Below are 16,836 nucleotides of genomic sequence, written 5' to 3'. Positions count from 1 at the left end.
CTTGGGGGAGGGCATGTCTCGACCACGGCTCGAAGGCGGCGCCGGCCGCTGGTTGCTGATGCCGATCGGAGTAGACTCCGACCATAAAGAGTAAGCCGAGAGCGAGGCGCTGCCGGGCCGAGGGTGTGTGTCTGAGCCTTGCGGCGCCTCCCCCCATCGATGCGCGATGCTCCTGGGCTTGCGCGTCGCCTTGAATCCTGATGATGGGCAACCCGATGGCGAAAAACACACGGGAAGTAGAGAAAATAGAGAACGCGGTGAATTTGCAATGGATAGAAGAGAGCTGCATGCTCTCAGACCCCGCCATTCTGCCCAGGGGCGTGGTACATCCTGCAGTGGCAGAGACCGTGGCCGTGCTTGGTGCTGACAGGCTGCGCACGAAGAAGTACCATCACGGACCAGAAAACGGAACGGTCTGGTGGAATTAACGGCGCGTACACATGGAATAAAACAGAGTTCTGCTCCAGACTTGCCTGGACCTCTTGTTCCTAGTTCGGGGAAGCTCAGTCGGCGAAACTCGTTGCAAACCTTTGTGAGCGCCGGCGCGGACCCAATGACCGGGGGCGGATCGGAGATGTGGAGAAGCCGCGGACCCGGACCGGGCGACCGAACGGCGAGAAACCTCCAATGGCAATCCGATACCGTCCCGCACCCGCGAACCCCCTTCCCAATCCCCTCCGTCTGTTCGTACGGTTCTACTCTTCTTTCAAACCCGTCCCCTTGGCATTTCTCAACGGCATCGTCCATTGCAGCCCCGTTTCTTGGTGCTTACGTGGGCGGATGGTTGCGTCCTTGCGAACTCGGGTCAGCCGGTGCTCGGACACGCGCTCCTGCCAACGAGCGCGCCTTGTTCGCCCGTTTCAAAATTCGGGGGGAAGGAGGGGGGTGCTCACAGAGGGGGAGAAAACTTCAGCCGCGTCAGCTGCACGATAACGGGGCGAGGGGAGAATGAGTTGGGATACAAATTAGAGACGGAAAACCTGCACGTCGGGGACCATGTGCGACGCGGCACTCTCGAAACATGCTCACGCTTGCGCGGCGTCCGCTGTCAGCGTCATCGGTCGGTCCGCCTTGGAAACCATCCCCCATGGAAACCATCCCCCAAAGAGCGTGCCATGCTTGTGTCGGCGTGTCGTTGGGTTGATTGACAATGAGAAACTGGGGGTGGGTTGCGCTTGCTCGGAACACCGTGGGGCGAGAGTTGCTGTGCAAGGCTGGGAAGACCTGGACGACAACCAAGATCCAACTTCGAACGTTGAGCACCTCGTAAGATGTCGTGGAAACAAGCGCAGAGTGCCACATGCAAGGCTTCGCCTGTAGATTCACGCAAAGACCCGTGGGTTTAGATACAAAAAATAGCTTGCTTGTAGTTCCGTACATGACCATATCCTCAACGCCGTACCTAATTATCATAGCATGCCATGAACTCGCTCCGCAGAACCATGACTACAAAGAAAAAGGTCGCTCGTGAACTCAATGTTCCTCGTGAGAAAAGGGTATGCGAGGAGGGATTCACTCCTTCTTCTTGTCTTTCTTGCCATCGTCCTTGGACTCGGACTCGGACTTGTCCTTCTTGCTGTCATCCTCGTTCTTTGTGACCTCCTTGTCATCCTTCTTGTCATCCTTCTTGCTGTCATCGCTCTCCTTTGTGTCAGCTTTCTTGTCCTCCTTGCTGTCGTCGCTCTCCTTCGTGTCATTCTTGTCCTCCTTCTCGTCCTCCGCCTCGCTGTCATCGCTGTCTTTCGTGTCCTTCTTGTCTTCCTTCTTATCCTCCGAGTCACCCTCCTTGTCGGCATCCTTCGCTGCCTTCTTGTCCTTACCCTTGGACCCGCCCTTCTTGTTCTTCTTCTCTTCCTCCTTGCGCTTCTTCTCCTCCTCCTTCTCCTTCTTCTCCGCCTCCTCCTTTTCCTTCTTCACTCTCTTCTTCTCTTCTTCCTCAAGCTTAGCCCAGTTCTGGGAAGTATCGCTCTTGCCCTTGTGCATGCTCTCGGAAAGACCCTCGCCAATGTGGGGTTGGGCGTTGCCAATCTTGGTCCGGCCAACCAAGCTGATGAAGATGGAGACGCCCACGATGGCGGTCAAGACGAAGCGGTACACTCCGTACCACTGAGGGGTCCAGCCCTTGTTCTTGGCGCGAGTGTCGGCAAGGTAGAGGAAGGTGAAGGCAGCGAACTGCGAGGTGAGGGCATATTCAATGGGCATGAGGAGCGACGGCCAGGCAATCATGGGCGCAAGAACACCCATGCCGTATCGGAACTTCGTCCGTCGGGGGTGCGGTGTCTTTTCGGCATACTCCATACCCTGTGGTTCGTCAGCAGGCTGTGATTATACTCCTGGCAGTGATGGGGATGACTGTGCGCTTACCCAGTGGACTGCTCCGAGGAAGGAAATAATAACTGCGCCGTATCCGATCTGTATGGGTTCCAGCAGGCTCAGCCAGTACTGTGCCGACTCGTGGTTCATATAGATGTGGTTGGCAAACGTCGAGGTCGAGGGCCATTCTAGATTAAGGTCCCAACTCAGGTAGACGGTGCTGAGCGAGGTTGCAAGGTACGGAAGAGTACCCGCGAGACCAAGCGCGTACGGCTCCTTTGGCACTCCGCTGAGATTGAATGTGTCCTTGACAATGTTCTGCCGCCCGGTCATCAGCTTCTGCATTGTGGATGAGTGAGAGGTGTCCTTACCACATCGTTCTTCAACCCTGCTGTGAGGTTCTCGTCGTTCTTGGGGTTCGCTGGCGCGGGCTCCCACACGCGTCGCGTGGAGGATGCGGTCGAGACTTCTTCTGGTCGCGCCTCAAGCTTCTTCTGGGCAATCTCCTTCTCCGCCTTCTTATCGATCTTGTCGTAGGGGGAGTTTGTGTAGCGAGCTTGGGAAGCCAAGGGAGTCAGGTGCGTCCGAAGAGCGAGGGAAGGTCGCTTGGAGCTCTGGATGGCACTGTACGGTGCTCTGGTCGAGAAGGAGGTGGAAGGGACTGCTGTGGGCGCTGCCGCTGAGCGCGGAGCAAGACGCATCAGTTGTCGCGAGGAGCGAAGCATCTTGAAGCTCGGTACCGGGGTTTCTGATGGGATAGGGATATTTCCAAGTGATATAATTGCTATTAAGACTGAGATGTGCGTTCGAGCGTATTCCAATGGCGCGTATTCCTCCCAGAGGTGTTGATAGATGCAAGCAAGAGTAGCAGTGTGATTAGCTTTGATGGAGGGGGTTTTGTAGCCAGACTTGGGCCGCGTCCAGTCCGAATCAAATAAGTGTGTGCCCGTAGCCGCAGATTGCCTCAAGTTGATGTAAGTCCTTTGAAAGACCAGGGCAGCTTCCCTTCCATTCTCGTGCCCATCGCAGCCAAGGACGACGAAGGCGCTGGCGCTGGAGCTTCAGCTACCTTACCGGCTAGTGACGTAATGTGGAGACCTTGCCCATGCTCACGCCCGGGCCAGAGACTCCGCATTGGACGAACGGGTAGCTGGGTGGGGTGGCGCTAGCTAGCGAGAACAAGCCCCCAGCTCTCCCGTCTGTGCCGATATTGGATGGAGGCACGGCACGTGGAGGGCGCGTCCTTCTCGCCGGTGCTCAGTATGCACATATGTTGACAACAATTTTGAGCAATTATGTTCGTCTTGGGGAATCGTTGGTGACAATCCAGAGTTATGGTCAAAACAACTGCTGCCATGGGCGTTGAGATCTTGTCTAGCCGTATTCCTCGGTTGAGATCCCGGATGGTGCGGTACGTACCTCCCTTGCTGGTCCCCATTGGCCCAGGCAAAACTTCTCCGTAGACCCACCCCTTCCGTGGCTCAACGGGTCCAGCGCCACAGTCCGGGCTCAAGCTGGCGGCCTGTTTTTGGCACGCTGCGGGGGAGGGAATCGAGAATTAGGCAGCGCGTCATCATGCACAAACTGCCAGCCAAACTGTTCCACCGTCAGTCCATAGTCCAGAACCCCCAACCCTGCCAGCCCCAGCAGCACAGCACAACATCGACGCCAGACGCAACGTACACCTGTCCATCTCTAGCTGGGGCAGATTGGCTCTGAATTCTGACTTGGCATTTTACACCCTCCTACCACGGTCTGACACGCCACAGACGGCACGCTATCCGAGAAAGATACCCCTCGAAAGACAGATATCCATCGCCAGCCTTGACGAGACGAGGCGACTTGCGAACCCCATCCTCCCATACCGACTCTCGATAACCACCACGCCCACTTAATGACGGCAGAGCCCCTCCCGCCTACTGAACTGACCCGCGCGTCGTGATCGAGCTCTCTCCGACTTCCCGAGCCTCACTCCCTACCCATGCTTCGAACCGCCGACACACCATAGACGCCCAAATTTGAGCTTCCCTCGCCAGGGTAACGGCGCCATACATACAAAATGTTGGAGGGACTCGTTGCCGGCCTGCTCAACAGGTTCCTGGGCATGTACGTCCAGAACTTCGACCCAGCACAGCTCAAGGTCGGAATATGGTCTGGCGATGTCAAGCTACGGAACCTCGAGCTTCGCCGGGAGGCCCTCGACCAGTTGAAGCTGCCCATCAATGTCATGGAAGGCCACCTCGGCGAGTTGACCATCATAATCCCGTGGTCCAACCTGCGCGGCGCACCCGTCAAAGTCTTCATCGAAGATGTCTTTCTGCTGGCCTCGCCAAGGGAGGAGGCGGCCTACGACGAGGATGAAGAAGAACAGAGGAAACAAAGGATAAAAATGGAGAAACTCGACTCTGCCGAGCTTCTCAAGGAAAGGTCTCTAGAAGGCATGAGCCAGGAAGAACAGAAGAAGAACCAGAGCTTCACCCAGAGCCTGGTCACCAAGATCGTCGACAATCTGCAAGTCACGGTCAAGAACATTCACATCAGATACGAAGACTCCATTTCCGCCCCTGGGCATCCCTTTGCCCTCGGTGTCACGCTCGAAGAGTTCAGCGCCATCAGCACCGACGGCCAGTGGAAGCCGACCTTCATCCAAGACTCCACCAAGAGCACCCACAAGCTGGCGACTCTCGGCGCACTTGCCGTCTATTGGAACACAGATGCCGAGCTTCTTGGCTCTGGGAGGGAGGTCGACACGGGCGGAAAGGCCTCGATGCCGCATGATGAGATGGTTGAGAAGTTCAAGAGCTTGATAGGATCAACCGGAGACACAGAGCTCAATCACCAGTTCATCCTGCGCCCTGTCAACGGAAAGGCAAAGATTGTTCTCGACAAGACCGGAGACGTACATATCCCGAAAGCAAAAGCGAGCTTACTCTTCGAGGAAATCGGACTGGTCATTGACGATGATCAGTACCGTGACGGCTTGATGATGGTAGATCTCTTCCACTACTTCATCCGCCACCAAGAATACAAGAAGTTCCAGCCCAAAGGCGTCACACCCAAAGAAGACCCGAGGGCGTGGCTGAAGTTTGCTGGCGACTCGGTGCTCAGTAAGATCCACGAGAGAAACCGCAGATGGTCCTGGGATTACTTCCGAGAGCGACGTGACGATCGAGTCCGATACATAGAACTGTTCAAAAAGAGGAAACAGCAACAGCAACTCAGCGCGCAGGAAACTGAAGACATCAACAAGCTCGAGTTCAAGCTTGGGTACGAGGACCTGCGGTTCTGGAGATCTTTGGCGCGAAACCAGCTCAAAAAAGAGAACGCAGCCGCGCTCAAGAACCAGCCGCCTAAGCAGGAGCAGCAGGGATGGCTGGCATGGGCATGGGGCGGTGGCGGTGCCAAGCAGCAGGACCATCAAGCTGAAAACGACGAGAACACGCAGATCACGGAAGAACAGCGTAAAGAGCTGTATGATGCCATTGAGTTCGACGAGAAAACGGCCTTGGCCGAATCTGTCGATGTGCCTCGAGACTCGGTCAAGATGCAGGTGGAAGCCTGGCTGAGTACCGGAAGTTTCACGCTGAAGAAGAGCCATAACGGCAAGAGGAGCGATCTGCTAAGCCTTCATTTCGATGTCTTCAAAGCCAAGGTTCTCCAACGTCCCGATTCCTTCCTCGCTGATCTTAGCCTTGGCGGTCTCCGTGTCAACGACGGAACCACACCCGACACCTTGTTCCCAGAGATAGTCAGGGTCAAGGATGCCCCCAAAATCCACGATCAAAAACGGCTATCCATTGAAGAACTTGAAGAAAATGACGATGAGCCCTTCTTCCGTTTCGAGGTTGAGCAAAACCCGATTGATCGCGAAGGCGACATTGCACTGACGGGGTCTCTGAAACCGCTCGAGATTGTGTGGAATCCAAACTTTGTTGTGGGCGTAGCAGACTTCTTCAGACCACCAGAACGACATATGGAATCCATTTCGGCGCTGATGGAAACCGCTGGTGCCACCGTCGAGACGTTCAGAGAGCAGACGCGTGCCGGTCTAGAGTTCGCGCTCGAGGAACACAAGACTATCAATGCTCAGCTGGACTTGCAGGCCCCCCTGATCATCGTACCAGTGAGCATTGCGGTTAAGGAATCCACGTGTCTGATTTTGGATGCCGGTCACATCAGCGTCAACAGCGAGCTCGTGGACCACGACACCATGAAACAGATCCAGGCCAAGCAACGTCAGTCATACACGGACGAGGACTTCAAACGCCTCGAGTCTGTCATGTATGACAAGTTCTTGGTCAAGCTCTCTTCGACCCAGGTGCTAATAGGCCCGTCGATCGAGGTGACCAAGGCTCAGCTTTCCAAGAAGGATGACACGCAGCATTTGCACGTGGTGGAAGAGATCAATGTCGATTTCGTGGTTGAGACCTCAATCCTACCAAAGGCACCGAACCTGACGAAGCTCAAGGTCTCTGGCCATCTGCCCATGCTTCATGCCACCGTCTCAGACTCCAAGTACAAGAATTTGATGCGCATCATTGACGTTGCCATCCCAAAGTTTGACCAGGACAAGCAGCAGGAACAGATCAAGGACTCACAAGGACAAGCGGTCACAACTCGCCCACGTGGTTTGAGCACCGCGTCTAGCCGCTCGCGGTCGCGTAAAGAGCCGAGTGGTCGAAGACCTTCGCAATTTCCCTTCATGCAGCAACAGACAGCCATCGTCATTGACGAGGATGACGATGACAACGACGAGTTCGAAGACGCCGACGGTGGCAGGGACAACAAAGAACAACTCAAGCTACAGCAGCGCTCCTTTGAGCTCAAGTTCAAGGTGGACACTCTGAAGGGATCGCTGTACCGAAGCGACCCCGACAGGAAGAAGCCTGATCAGTTGCTTGTTGAGTTGGTTGCAGAGGACTTCGATCTTCTCTTCTATCTACGACCATACGACATGTCTGCCGAAGTTTCACTGGGCTCCGTAACCATGGACGATTTCGTCGACAATCCGTCGGCGGAATTCAAGTCAATTCTTTCATCCGGAGACGTCGAGGATCGCGAGCAAAATCGCAGTCTTGTCAAGGTCAAGTTCACCAGAGTCAATCGGTTGTCACCAGAGTTCATGCCGGTGTATGAGGGCGTGGAGACAAATGTTACAGCAGCCATTTCCACCATCAACCTCATCGTGACCAGGAAGACTCTTCTAACCCTACTTGATTTCATTCTGGCAACCTTTACCGGGAACAACAACGAGGCAGCAACACCGCAGGAGCAAAAGGCCATCTCGGACTCTGAAGATGATGACGAGGAGGTTGAGATTGCAGTCGATGCGCCACCAGAGGATGCCCCTGCTGGTGCAGGCTCAATTAGAGTCAAGGTCGACCTGAAAAGTATCCGGATGATCCTGAATAACGACGGGATCCGTCTGGCAACTTTGTCATTTAACCATGCCGACGTTGGAGTCTTCCTCCTAGGCAAGACGATGCGGGTTAATGCCAAACTGGGAAATCTTAACCTGGTTGACGACATCAACCAGGGTGTCTCGGAGGAGTCCAACTTGAGGAAACTCATTTCTATTCAAGGCGACGAGCTTGCCGACTTCCGGTATGAGACGTTCGACGCCACAAATCAAAAAGCTTATCCCGGATACGATTCCTCGGTCTACTTGAGGGCTGGTTCAATCAAGCTTAATTTCCTTGAGGAACCCTTCAGGAAGATCATTCAGTTCCTGGTCAAGTTCGGCAAGATGCAGGCTATCTACAATGCTGCCCGTCAAGCAGCGGCATCTCAGGCCAACCAAATTCAACAGAGCACGAGTAGATTCAAGTACGATGTTGTAGTCAAGACGCCCATCGTCGTGTTCCCGCGGGTTGTCAACCACGGTCAGCCGAAGCGAGATGTTATCACTGCTTACTTGGGAGAAATTTACGCACAAAATAAATTTGCCCCATTGGATGATTCAGAGGACTCTCAAATAGCAACAAAGATCTCTGCCGGAATTCGGAACATCCGCCTGACATCCGATTTCAACTACCCCGGCGACCTTTCCGAAGAACTGGAGCTCATCGACAAGGTTGACTTGGGTTTCAACGTCACTTACGCGGAACATCAAGAAGGCCTGAAACGTCCAGAGCTCGAAATTGAAGGCAGCATGTCTGACTTCAACCTAAAACTCACTCAATATCAACTCAGGTTCTTAATGGAAATCTCAAAGGCAGTACCTGCTGCTTTTGCTGCCGACTCAGTGGAGCAAGACCAGGAGGCTGAACGCGAAGTCGATATAGACACGCTTCAGAGGGCGAAGTCGTTACCTGTTGACAAGAACTCAAGCGAGGAACAGAAACAAGTTGACCTCGGGCCCGAGTTGTCGCCCAAGGATCAGACGTGGACAAAGCTCGACATTGTGTTCCAGGTCAACACCATTGGAATGGAACTTTTGTTGGCCCCAGATGACAAGCCTGTGGGCAAGCTCGAAGACGCTAGTCTCTCTCGCTTCTCTTTGGACGATACGAAATTGAAGATGCGAATGCTCAATGACGGATCTCTGGAGGGCGAGTTCCTGATTCATTCATTCACCATCTACGACAGTCGCCCCCGCGATACAAACAAGTTCCGGCGGATCATGACGTCTTCCAACAAAGATGCCCAGCAGCTGATGGCCAGCATTACGATGTCCGGTGGCCAAGATCGAAGCCTCATTGCCATTGTTACCATCGACAGTCCGCGTATCATTTTCGCGCTCGACTACCTTTTCGCTATTCAAAATTTCGTCATGGTTGGTCTGCAACCCGAAGAGCCTTCAATAGTCGATGATGAGTCGCTATTAGGAACTCCAGATGAGTCAGATGCCGATGCAGACTCCATGCAAGTAACTTGGTCCAACAAGGCCAAGTCCCAGAAGAGTACCACGGAAGAGACAGAACAACCTCAGGAAGACGCCGAAGTAAAGTCTCAGAGCACCATGAGCATTGCGTATAGGGTAAACATAGTGGATGCGCAGGTCATTCTGATCGCCAACCCCCTCAGTTCAAGCTCCGAAGCCATTGTGCTTGGCACTAAGCAGGTTTTGTTATCTCAGCAGCATGCCCTGACTTTCCAGGTGTCTGAGGTTGGCATGTTTCTTTGTCGTATGGACCGGTTCGAAGATTCACGTCTCCGGATTATCGACGATTTCTCTGTTCAGATGTCCATGGATAGCTCAAAGCCCAACATCACGAGTATCCATGCCGACATTGAACCCTTGATCCTACGACTGTCGCTGAGAGATATTCTTCTTGCGCTCCAAATTGCCAGCAAAGCAACTGAATTGTCTGACCAGCAGCAAAAGGAAACCAAGTCCGCCTCCGCCGTAGACGAAAAGGCGAAGCAACTGCGACAAGCTGGTCTCAAACAGCGAACTGCGAGTGGTAAAGGACCATCCACGGTTGCGAACAAGACCTTGGTTTCCAAGACTGCAAAAGTTGCTGCGTCTCAGGCAAAACAAGCCCAGGATGATCCGCATGGCACAGGCCTCAAAGCGCAGCCACGTCGACACGAGGAGCTTTCGGCTACCATCGAAGGTATCCGCGTTGTTCTCATCGGCGATGTCCATGAGCTTCCCATTCTAGACCTGGGGATCAAGAACTTCACCGCCACAGCAGAAGATTGGTCTTCAAATCTCAAGGCCGAGACAGCCATTGATCTCTACACGAATGTGTACAACTTTTCAAAGTCAGCCTGGGAACCGTTGCTCGAGCCTTGGCAGTTTGGTATCGGTGTGGCAAGGGAGCAGCAGTCGGGCCTGATGTCTATTGACGTCGCTTCGAAGAAGATCTTTGATGTCACAATCACAACAGCCACCATTGCTTTGGCGTCGAAGTCATTCGCATTCCTCAGTCGAGATGAGGATGTTCTCGGGAAGCCACGTGGTGTTGACGCGCCATATCGGATCCGAAACTACACTGGATTCGATGTGGTAGTGCAGTCCAAGAGCATTACAACCGATGACAACATGACGACGCGCCTTGAAGATGGACAGGAAGCACCCTGGAGCTTCGAGCCTTGGGAGAAGATGCGTGAGAATCTCTCGACCGAAAGCAGCACTGGTAGTGTCGGTATTCACTTGGAGGGCAGTGGCTTTGACCCAGTCAAGAACGTCCGACTGAACCGCGAGGGCGAGGTCATCTATGGCTTGAAACCCAAGACTGACAACATTTTGCATCGGTTGCTTGTGGAGGTCACCTTGGGGAAGGACAATGTCAAATATGTCACTCTCCGATCACCTCTCTTGGTTGAGAACCTTACCCAGATTCCAGTCGAGTTGGGCGTCTATGACGCACAGGAGGGCCACCTGCTCAAGATTGAGAAGATCGCCCCCGGAGAGAGCCGCCCGGCTCCAGTGGGGGCCGTGTTCCTCAAATCTTTACTCGTGCGGCCAGACTCTGGTTTCGGTTACGCGTGGTCTTCTGAATCTTTGTGGTGGAGAGATCTCCTGAAGCGACCGACGCGGACGATGGTCTGCAAGGGAGAAACCGGGGATCCGTTCTACTTCCAGCTGAATGCTACCTTTGACAGATCGAACCCATTGACCAAGTAAGTTTTTATGCTGTCTGACCATTGCAATATCAACTAACCATTTGATTAGGAATTACCCTTACATGCGGGTCAAGCTGTCGCCGCCAGTGATCCTTGAGAACCTGCTTCCGTATGACTTCAAGTATCGCATATACGACAAGAACACGAAGAAAGACTGGGCAAACTTCTTGCGCAAAGGTGGTCTTAGTCCGGTCCATGTTGTGGAGTTGTCTCACTTGCTTCTTCTTAGTGTGGACATGCAAGACACTGTTTTCAAGCCCAGCGATTTTGCCATCATCAACTCTGGGTCGTCGGATGACTTCAAGAAGGAGGATAGGCTGCTCTGCAAGGATGCAGATGGCTTACAGCTCAACCTAAAGCTTCACTATCATAAGACCCCAGACGCTGGAGGGGCTTTCCGGGTGACGGTCTACAGTCCTTACATTATCTTGAATAAGACCGGTCTCGACTTGCAAATCAAGGCCAAGGGCTTCTTGCAAGGCGCGCGGCCTGCAGCAGGTCAATCAACGTTGTCCTTCAAGACCGACAGAGATCGCCCAAAGGCAACGCCTTTCATGTTCTCATACGGCAACGATGACCACAGAAACCGAGCGCTGTTGCAGATCGCAGACTCTGAATGGAGCAAACCGCAAAGTTTTGACGCCATCGGTAGCACGGCAGAGGTCGTATTGCCCTCTCCGTCCAGAAATACCGAGGTACACATTGGCATTACCACCGAGGCTGGAGAAGGCAAGTATAAAATGACAAAGGTTGTTACGCTGGCACCTCGGTTTGTTCTAGAGAACAAGTTGGGAGAGGAGATCAACGTCCGGGAGTCCAGCTCATCAGGTTTTATGACACTGAAACCAGGCGCTCACCAACCGCTCCACTTCATGCAAAAGACCGCCATCAAGCAGCTATCACTTTGCCACCCCGGAATGAACAACCAGTGGACTTCTCCTTTCAACATATCGGACATCGGTACAACCCACGTCAAGATCGCCAAGGCTGGTCAGCGCCAGCGTCTGATTCGTGCAGAGATATTGATGGAGGGCGCAACTATTTTCTTGCACCTTAGTGTGGAGACCAAAAACTGGCCGTATCAGATGAGGAACGAGAGTGATACCGAATTCACCTTCTATCAGGCCAACCCTAGTTTGGATGATGATGGAGTAGAGGACAGATCCGGTTGGAGGCCCATCAAGTACAGGTTGCCGCCCAGGAGCATCATGCCATACGCGTGGGACTTCCCCGCCGCCAAGTTCCGCGAAATCATCATCAACGCCCATGGCAAGGAGAGACATGTCAAGCTTGCTGAGATTGGCAATCAAATTCCGATGAAGTTTGCAACCAACTCTGGGCAACAAAAGATTATCGACATCAACGTGGCTGCCGACGGCCCTACACAAACTTTGATTCTCTCCAACTTCCGGCAATCCAAGAGTTTGTACAAACAGAAATCAAAATCTGGGGCTCGTACGAGTACCGACGGCTTCGAAGTCAAGGATCAGGAGACAACTGCAACATTCCGGGCTCAGCTGAAGCTTTCGGGTATCGGCATTTCGCTCATCAACTCCCAGCTCAAGGAACTTGCCTACATAACCTTCAGAGATGTCTCTCTTCGGTACCATGACTCACCTCTACATCAAACCATCAGCTTTTCGATCAAGTGGATACAGATAGACAACCAGCTGTACGGCGGTCTCTTCCCGATGATTCTGTATCCCAGTGTTGTTCCGAAGAGGGCCCAGGAGGTTGACGCACATCCCTCGCTTCATGCAATGGTCACCCGGGTGAAGGATGACTCGTATGGCGTGCTGTACATCAAGTACGCCACGCTTCTGATGCAGCAAATGACGATCGAACTCGACGAGGACTTTGTCTATGCTGTTCTCGACTTTTCCAATATTCCCGGGGCAGCCTGGTCAGACAGCAACGAAGAAGGCAAACTCTGCGACGAAGAGCTGGACATCCCTGAGCCACAACAGCAGCAATCTGGTCAAGATATCTACTTTGAATTGCTCAACATTCAACCCATGCAGCTCGATCTTTCCTTCATGCGCACCGAACGGGTGAACGCCGAGGACAAGACATCATCTCGGAACCCTCTCATGTTCTTCCTCAACATCATGACGATGGCCATCGGCAACGTCAACGATGCGCCAATTCGTCTCAATGCCCTCATGCTGGACAATGTCCGAGTCTCCGTGTCTTCATTGACGCAGAACATCTCGAGTCACTACAGCCAAGAGGTGCTCTACCAGGTCCACAAGATTCTCGGGTCTGCTGACTTCCTGGGTAACCCTGTGGGTCTGTTCAACAACATCAGCTCTGGCTTGACGGACGTGTTCTACGAACCCTACCAAGGGCTGATTCTTTCTGATAAGCCCGAGGACTTCGGCATCGGCGTTGCCAAGGGAGCGGCTTCGCTTGTCAAGAAGTCTGTCTACGGCTTTACCGATTCATTCTCCAAGTTCACCGGCAGCTTGTCCAAGGGTCTCGCAGCTGCGACTCTCGACAAGCAATTCCAAGATCGCCGTCGCATTACCCGTGCACGAAATCGGCCCAAACACGCCCTTTACGGTGTCACCACTGGTGCCAACTCCCTCTTTACGAGCGCTGCATCTGGCGTGGGCGGACTCGTACGCAAGCCGCTTGAAGGTGCGGAGCAAGAGGGCGCGCTTGGATTCTTCAAGGGCATCGGCAAGGGCGTCGTAGGATTTGCCACCAAGCCCGCCATCGGTGTCCTGGACATGGCTTCCAACGTTTCCGAGGGCATCCGCAACACAACGACGGTGTTCGACGGCTCGGAGCTTGACCGTGTGCGTCCCGCTCGGTTTGTGCCTTCTGACGGCATCGTGAGGCCGTTCAACGCTCGGGAGGCCCTCGGGCAATCATGGTTGAAGCAAGTCGACAACGGCAAGTACTTCAACGAGGATTACATCGCCCATCTCGAGCTACCTCGCGAGGACATGGTGGTCATGGTCACGTATGCTCGGATTTTGCTTATTCGCAGCCGGCGTCTGACATCGGAGTGGGATGTGCCTCTGAAGGACATCCAAACCATTGCAAAGGAGAGAACGGGTCTGAGTCTGACCCTGAGAGGAGGCACAAACGGCCCCTTCATCCCTGTCGGCGATGAGAGCGGTCGTGCATTCTTATACAAGATGGTGGCTGTCGCGGTGGAAGAGTTCAACAGGCGATTCAGAGGATTGGAGTGAGGTGGAAGACATAATGACGCTGTTTGATGGAATGGTGTAGGCGAACATGATCAGCCTGCTGCCAGTTGCAGGCACACGGCAGCCCTTGTTGTTTCTTTAGAACTATTTTCATTTCCTAGTGGAGGCCCTTTCGCATAGCCTCGCGTTTCCTTACAAGTATCTTTTAGTTGGCGTCTCGAAAACAAACCCTTATCTTTTGCAATAAACGGCATAACAGCGGAATAAAAAACATCAACCATAATAGTCAATGACTTTTTTTCCTTCCACAACCCTTACTTGTTTAGTGGTATCCTTGTCCTTCTCCCTAGAATAAGCTAGAGCCAATGAACGGTTCATGAAATGCATTGATGAGCTTGGCGTTTTATGTGAGTTGTCAACGGCAGAAGAGCAGCAAAGTTGCGAAAAAAGGAATGTGGGTGTATTATCTTCTATAAATGACCAAATTTCAACCAGACACCGATGGTAAGTAAGACAAGCACAAAAAAAGTACAGACGCCGTAATGCTATGATCAACCATCCTCGCTATGCAATGCAATCTAAAACAAAAATCTTCAATGCTTCTAAACCGTCAGGGGAGGGGAAGGAAAGCCCCCGCCCCCTATTAATGCCCACACAGACAAGCTGAAGGCAGGCGCCGTAACACCCATCTTAGTTGGAGGGGCAGTAGCCGATGGTGCAAGCGTCAGCCTTGCAGCAGCCGCGGAAGCCGTTGGAGCAGGACTGGAAGAAGCCGGTGCCGGGAGCGCAGACGGTGGGGTCGGCGTTGGCCTTGGGCTCGGCGTGCCACTCGTGGCTCTCGGCGGCCGCGGAGGGGGTCGGGGTCGGGACGGCGGGCTTGGTCACGGTCTGGAAGGTCTTGACGTCCGGGCAGTAGCCGATGGTGCAGGCGTCAGACTTGCAGCAGCCGCGGAAGCCGTTGGAGCAGGACTGGAAGAAACCGGTGCCAGGGGCGCAGACAGTAGGGTCCTGGCGCTTGGTGACCTTGACATCAGGGCAGTAGCCGAGAGTGCAAGCGTCAGACTTGCAGCAGCCGCGGAAGCCGTTGGAGCAGGACTGGAAGAATCCGGTGCCAGGGGCGCAGACGGTAGGGTCGGTGGGCTGCCAGTGGCTGTCGTGGGTGGCCGCGGGGGTAGCGACGGGAGCGGCAACGGGAGCGGCAACGGGAGCAGCAGCATCAGGGCAGTAGCCGAGAGTGCAGGCATCGGACTTGCAGCAGCCGCGGAAACCGTTGGAGCAAGACTGGAAGAAACCAGTACCAGGAGCGCAGACGGTAGGATCCTGGCGCCTGGCGACCTTCACATCAGGGCAGTAACCAAGAGTGCAGGCATCGGACTTGCAGCAACCACGGAAACCGTTGGAGCAAGACTGGAAGAAACCGGTGCCGGGAGCGCAGACGGTAGGGTCGCTGCTCTTGGCCTCGGGTTGCCAGTGGTTGTCTTGGGTGCTCTCAGGGGCAGCAACGGGGGCGGTGACGGGAGCAGCAGCGTCAGGGCAGTAGCCGAGAGTGCAGGCATCAGACTTGCAGCAGCCGCGGAAGCCGTTGGAGCAGGACTGGAAGAAACCAGTACCGGGAGCGCAGACGGTAGGGTCCTGGCGCTTCACGTTCTGGACATCAGGGCAGTAGCCGAGAGTGCAGGCGTCAGACTTGCAGCAACCGCGGAAACCGTTGGAGCAAGACTGGAAGAAACCAGTACCAGGAGCGCAGACAGTAGGGTCCTGGCGCCTGGCAACCTTCACATCAGGGCAGTAACCAAGAGTGCAGGCGTCAGCCTTGCAGCAGCCGCGGAAGCCGTTGGAGCAGGACTGGAAGAAGCCGGTGCCGGGAGCGCAAACAGTAGGGTCGCTGGACTCAGGCTGCCAGTGGTTGTCGTGGGTACTCTCAGGGGTAGGGGGGGGAGTGGGAACGGGCTCAGCAACCTCGGGGCAGTAACCGATGGTGCAGGCATCAGACTTGCAGCAGCCGCGGAAGCCGTTGGAGCAGGACTGGAAGAAGCCGGTGCCGGGGGCGCAGACGGTCGGGTCGGTGGGCTGCCAGTGGGTCGCGTGCTCCGAGGCGACGACCGTGGTCTCGGCGGGGCGGTGGTCGGAGGTGCCGGTCACATCGGGGCAGTAGCCGATGGTGCAAGCGTCGGCCTTGCAGCAACCACGGAAGCCGTTGGCGCAGGACTGGAAGAAACCAGTCCCCGGGGCGCAGACCGTGTCGTCGTGCTTAGAGTCGGAGGTGGGCACAGCCGCGGTGAAGGTCGCGGTGGCGGCGAGAAGGGTGAAGATGATTGAAGAATGCATTGTGACTTGAGTAAACGAGATGGAAATGAAATCAAGCAAAAAGAATACGACGAGAGTGAATCCGTAGAAGTGAAGGTTGTGATGATTTTTGACGTTTGAACGATTGTCCCGAGAGATAAACCGACAAAGGAAATAAGGAAACCACAAAGGAAAAAGAGAAAAGGAAAATAGAGGTTGTTGATGAGCTGTTGAGTATCTGATGATGATGAGAAGAGAAGAAGACCATCTTGGAGGAGGAGATGCTGTCGATTTATACACATCAAACCAACTAGAACGGCAAGGCTAAGGTGTGTATACTCGGAGACTATTTCCAGTGCTACTCTGCGGTTCGACCAGCGTGGCAGCGAAAAGGTTACCTTGCAGTCTGCAACTAGACATCCCGCTATACCGTTGTGGTGGCCGTGTTGTCGTTCATCCTGGCTCTCTGCTGCGCAAAACGTGCAACCTACCGTGCATGCGCAGT

The 16,836-nt window shown here is 54.2% G+C and overlaps 3 protein-coding genes across 3 annotated transcripts; 1 reads left to right on the top strand and 2 right to left on the bottom strand.

Moving 5' to 3' along the window:
* Positions 1-1,512: 1,512 nt before the first annotated feature.
* EsH8_VI_001000 (DUF3429 domain-containing protein) lies at positions 1,513-3,038 on the bottom strand (the record flags this gene model as incomplete). The annotated part of the gene is made up of 3 exons (XM_083272253.1): positions 1,513-2,301; positions 2,365-2,631; positions 2,685-3,038. 3 exons carry the CDS (start codon positions 3,036-3,038, stop codon positions 1,513-1,515), a joined length of 1,410 nt encoding a protein of 469 aa, XP_083127427.1.
* A 1,334-nt stretch (positions 3,039-4,372) lies between these two features.
* On the top strand, positions 4,373-14,087 carry EsH8_VI_000999 (membrane morphogenesis protein VPS13; the record flags this gene model as incomplete). The annotated part of the gene is made up of 2 exons (XM_083272252.1): positions 4,373-10,884; positions 10,937-14,087. The coding sequence occupies 2 exons, from the start codon at positions 4,373-4,375 to the stop codon at positions 14,085-14,087; spliced, it is 9,663 nt and encodes a 3,220-aa protein (XP_083127426.1).
* A 648-nt stretch (positions 14,088-14,735) lies between these two features.
* EsH8_VI_000998 (uncharacterized protein) lies at positions 14,736-16,373 on the bottom strand (the record flags this gene model as incomplete). The annotated part of the gene is made up of 1 exon (XM_083272251.1): positions 14,736-16,373. One exon carries the CDS (start codon positions 16,371-16,373, stop codon positions 14,736-14,738), a length of 1,638 nt encoding a protein of 545 aa, XP_083127425.1.
* Between the last annotated feature and the right edge of the window lie 463 nt (positions 16,374-16,836).

Source organism: Colletotrichum jinshuiense, chromosome 6 (assembly GCF_051148585.1).
Source record: "Colletotrichum jinshuiense chromosome 6, complete sequence".
Taxonomy (NCBI): domain Eukaryota; kingdom Fungi; phylum Ascomycota; class Sordariomycetes; order Glomerellales; family Glomerellaceae; genus Colletotrichum; species Colletotrichum jinshuiense.
Note: the sequence above shows the minus strand (reverse complement) of the source record. Positions and strands in the feature narration are given on the sequence as shown.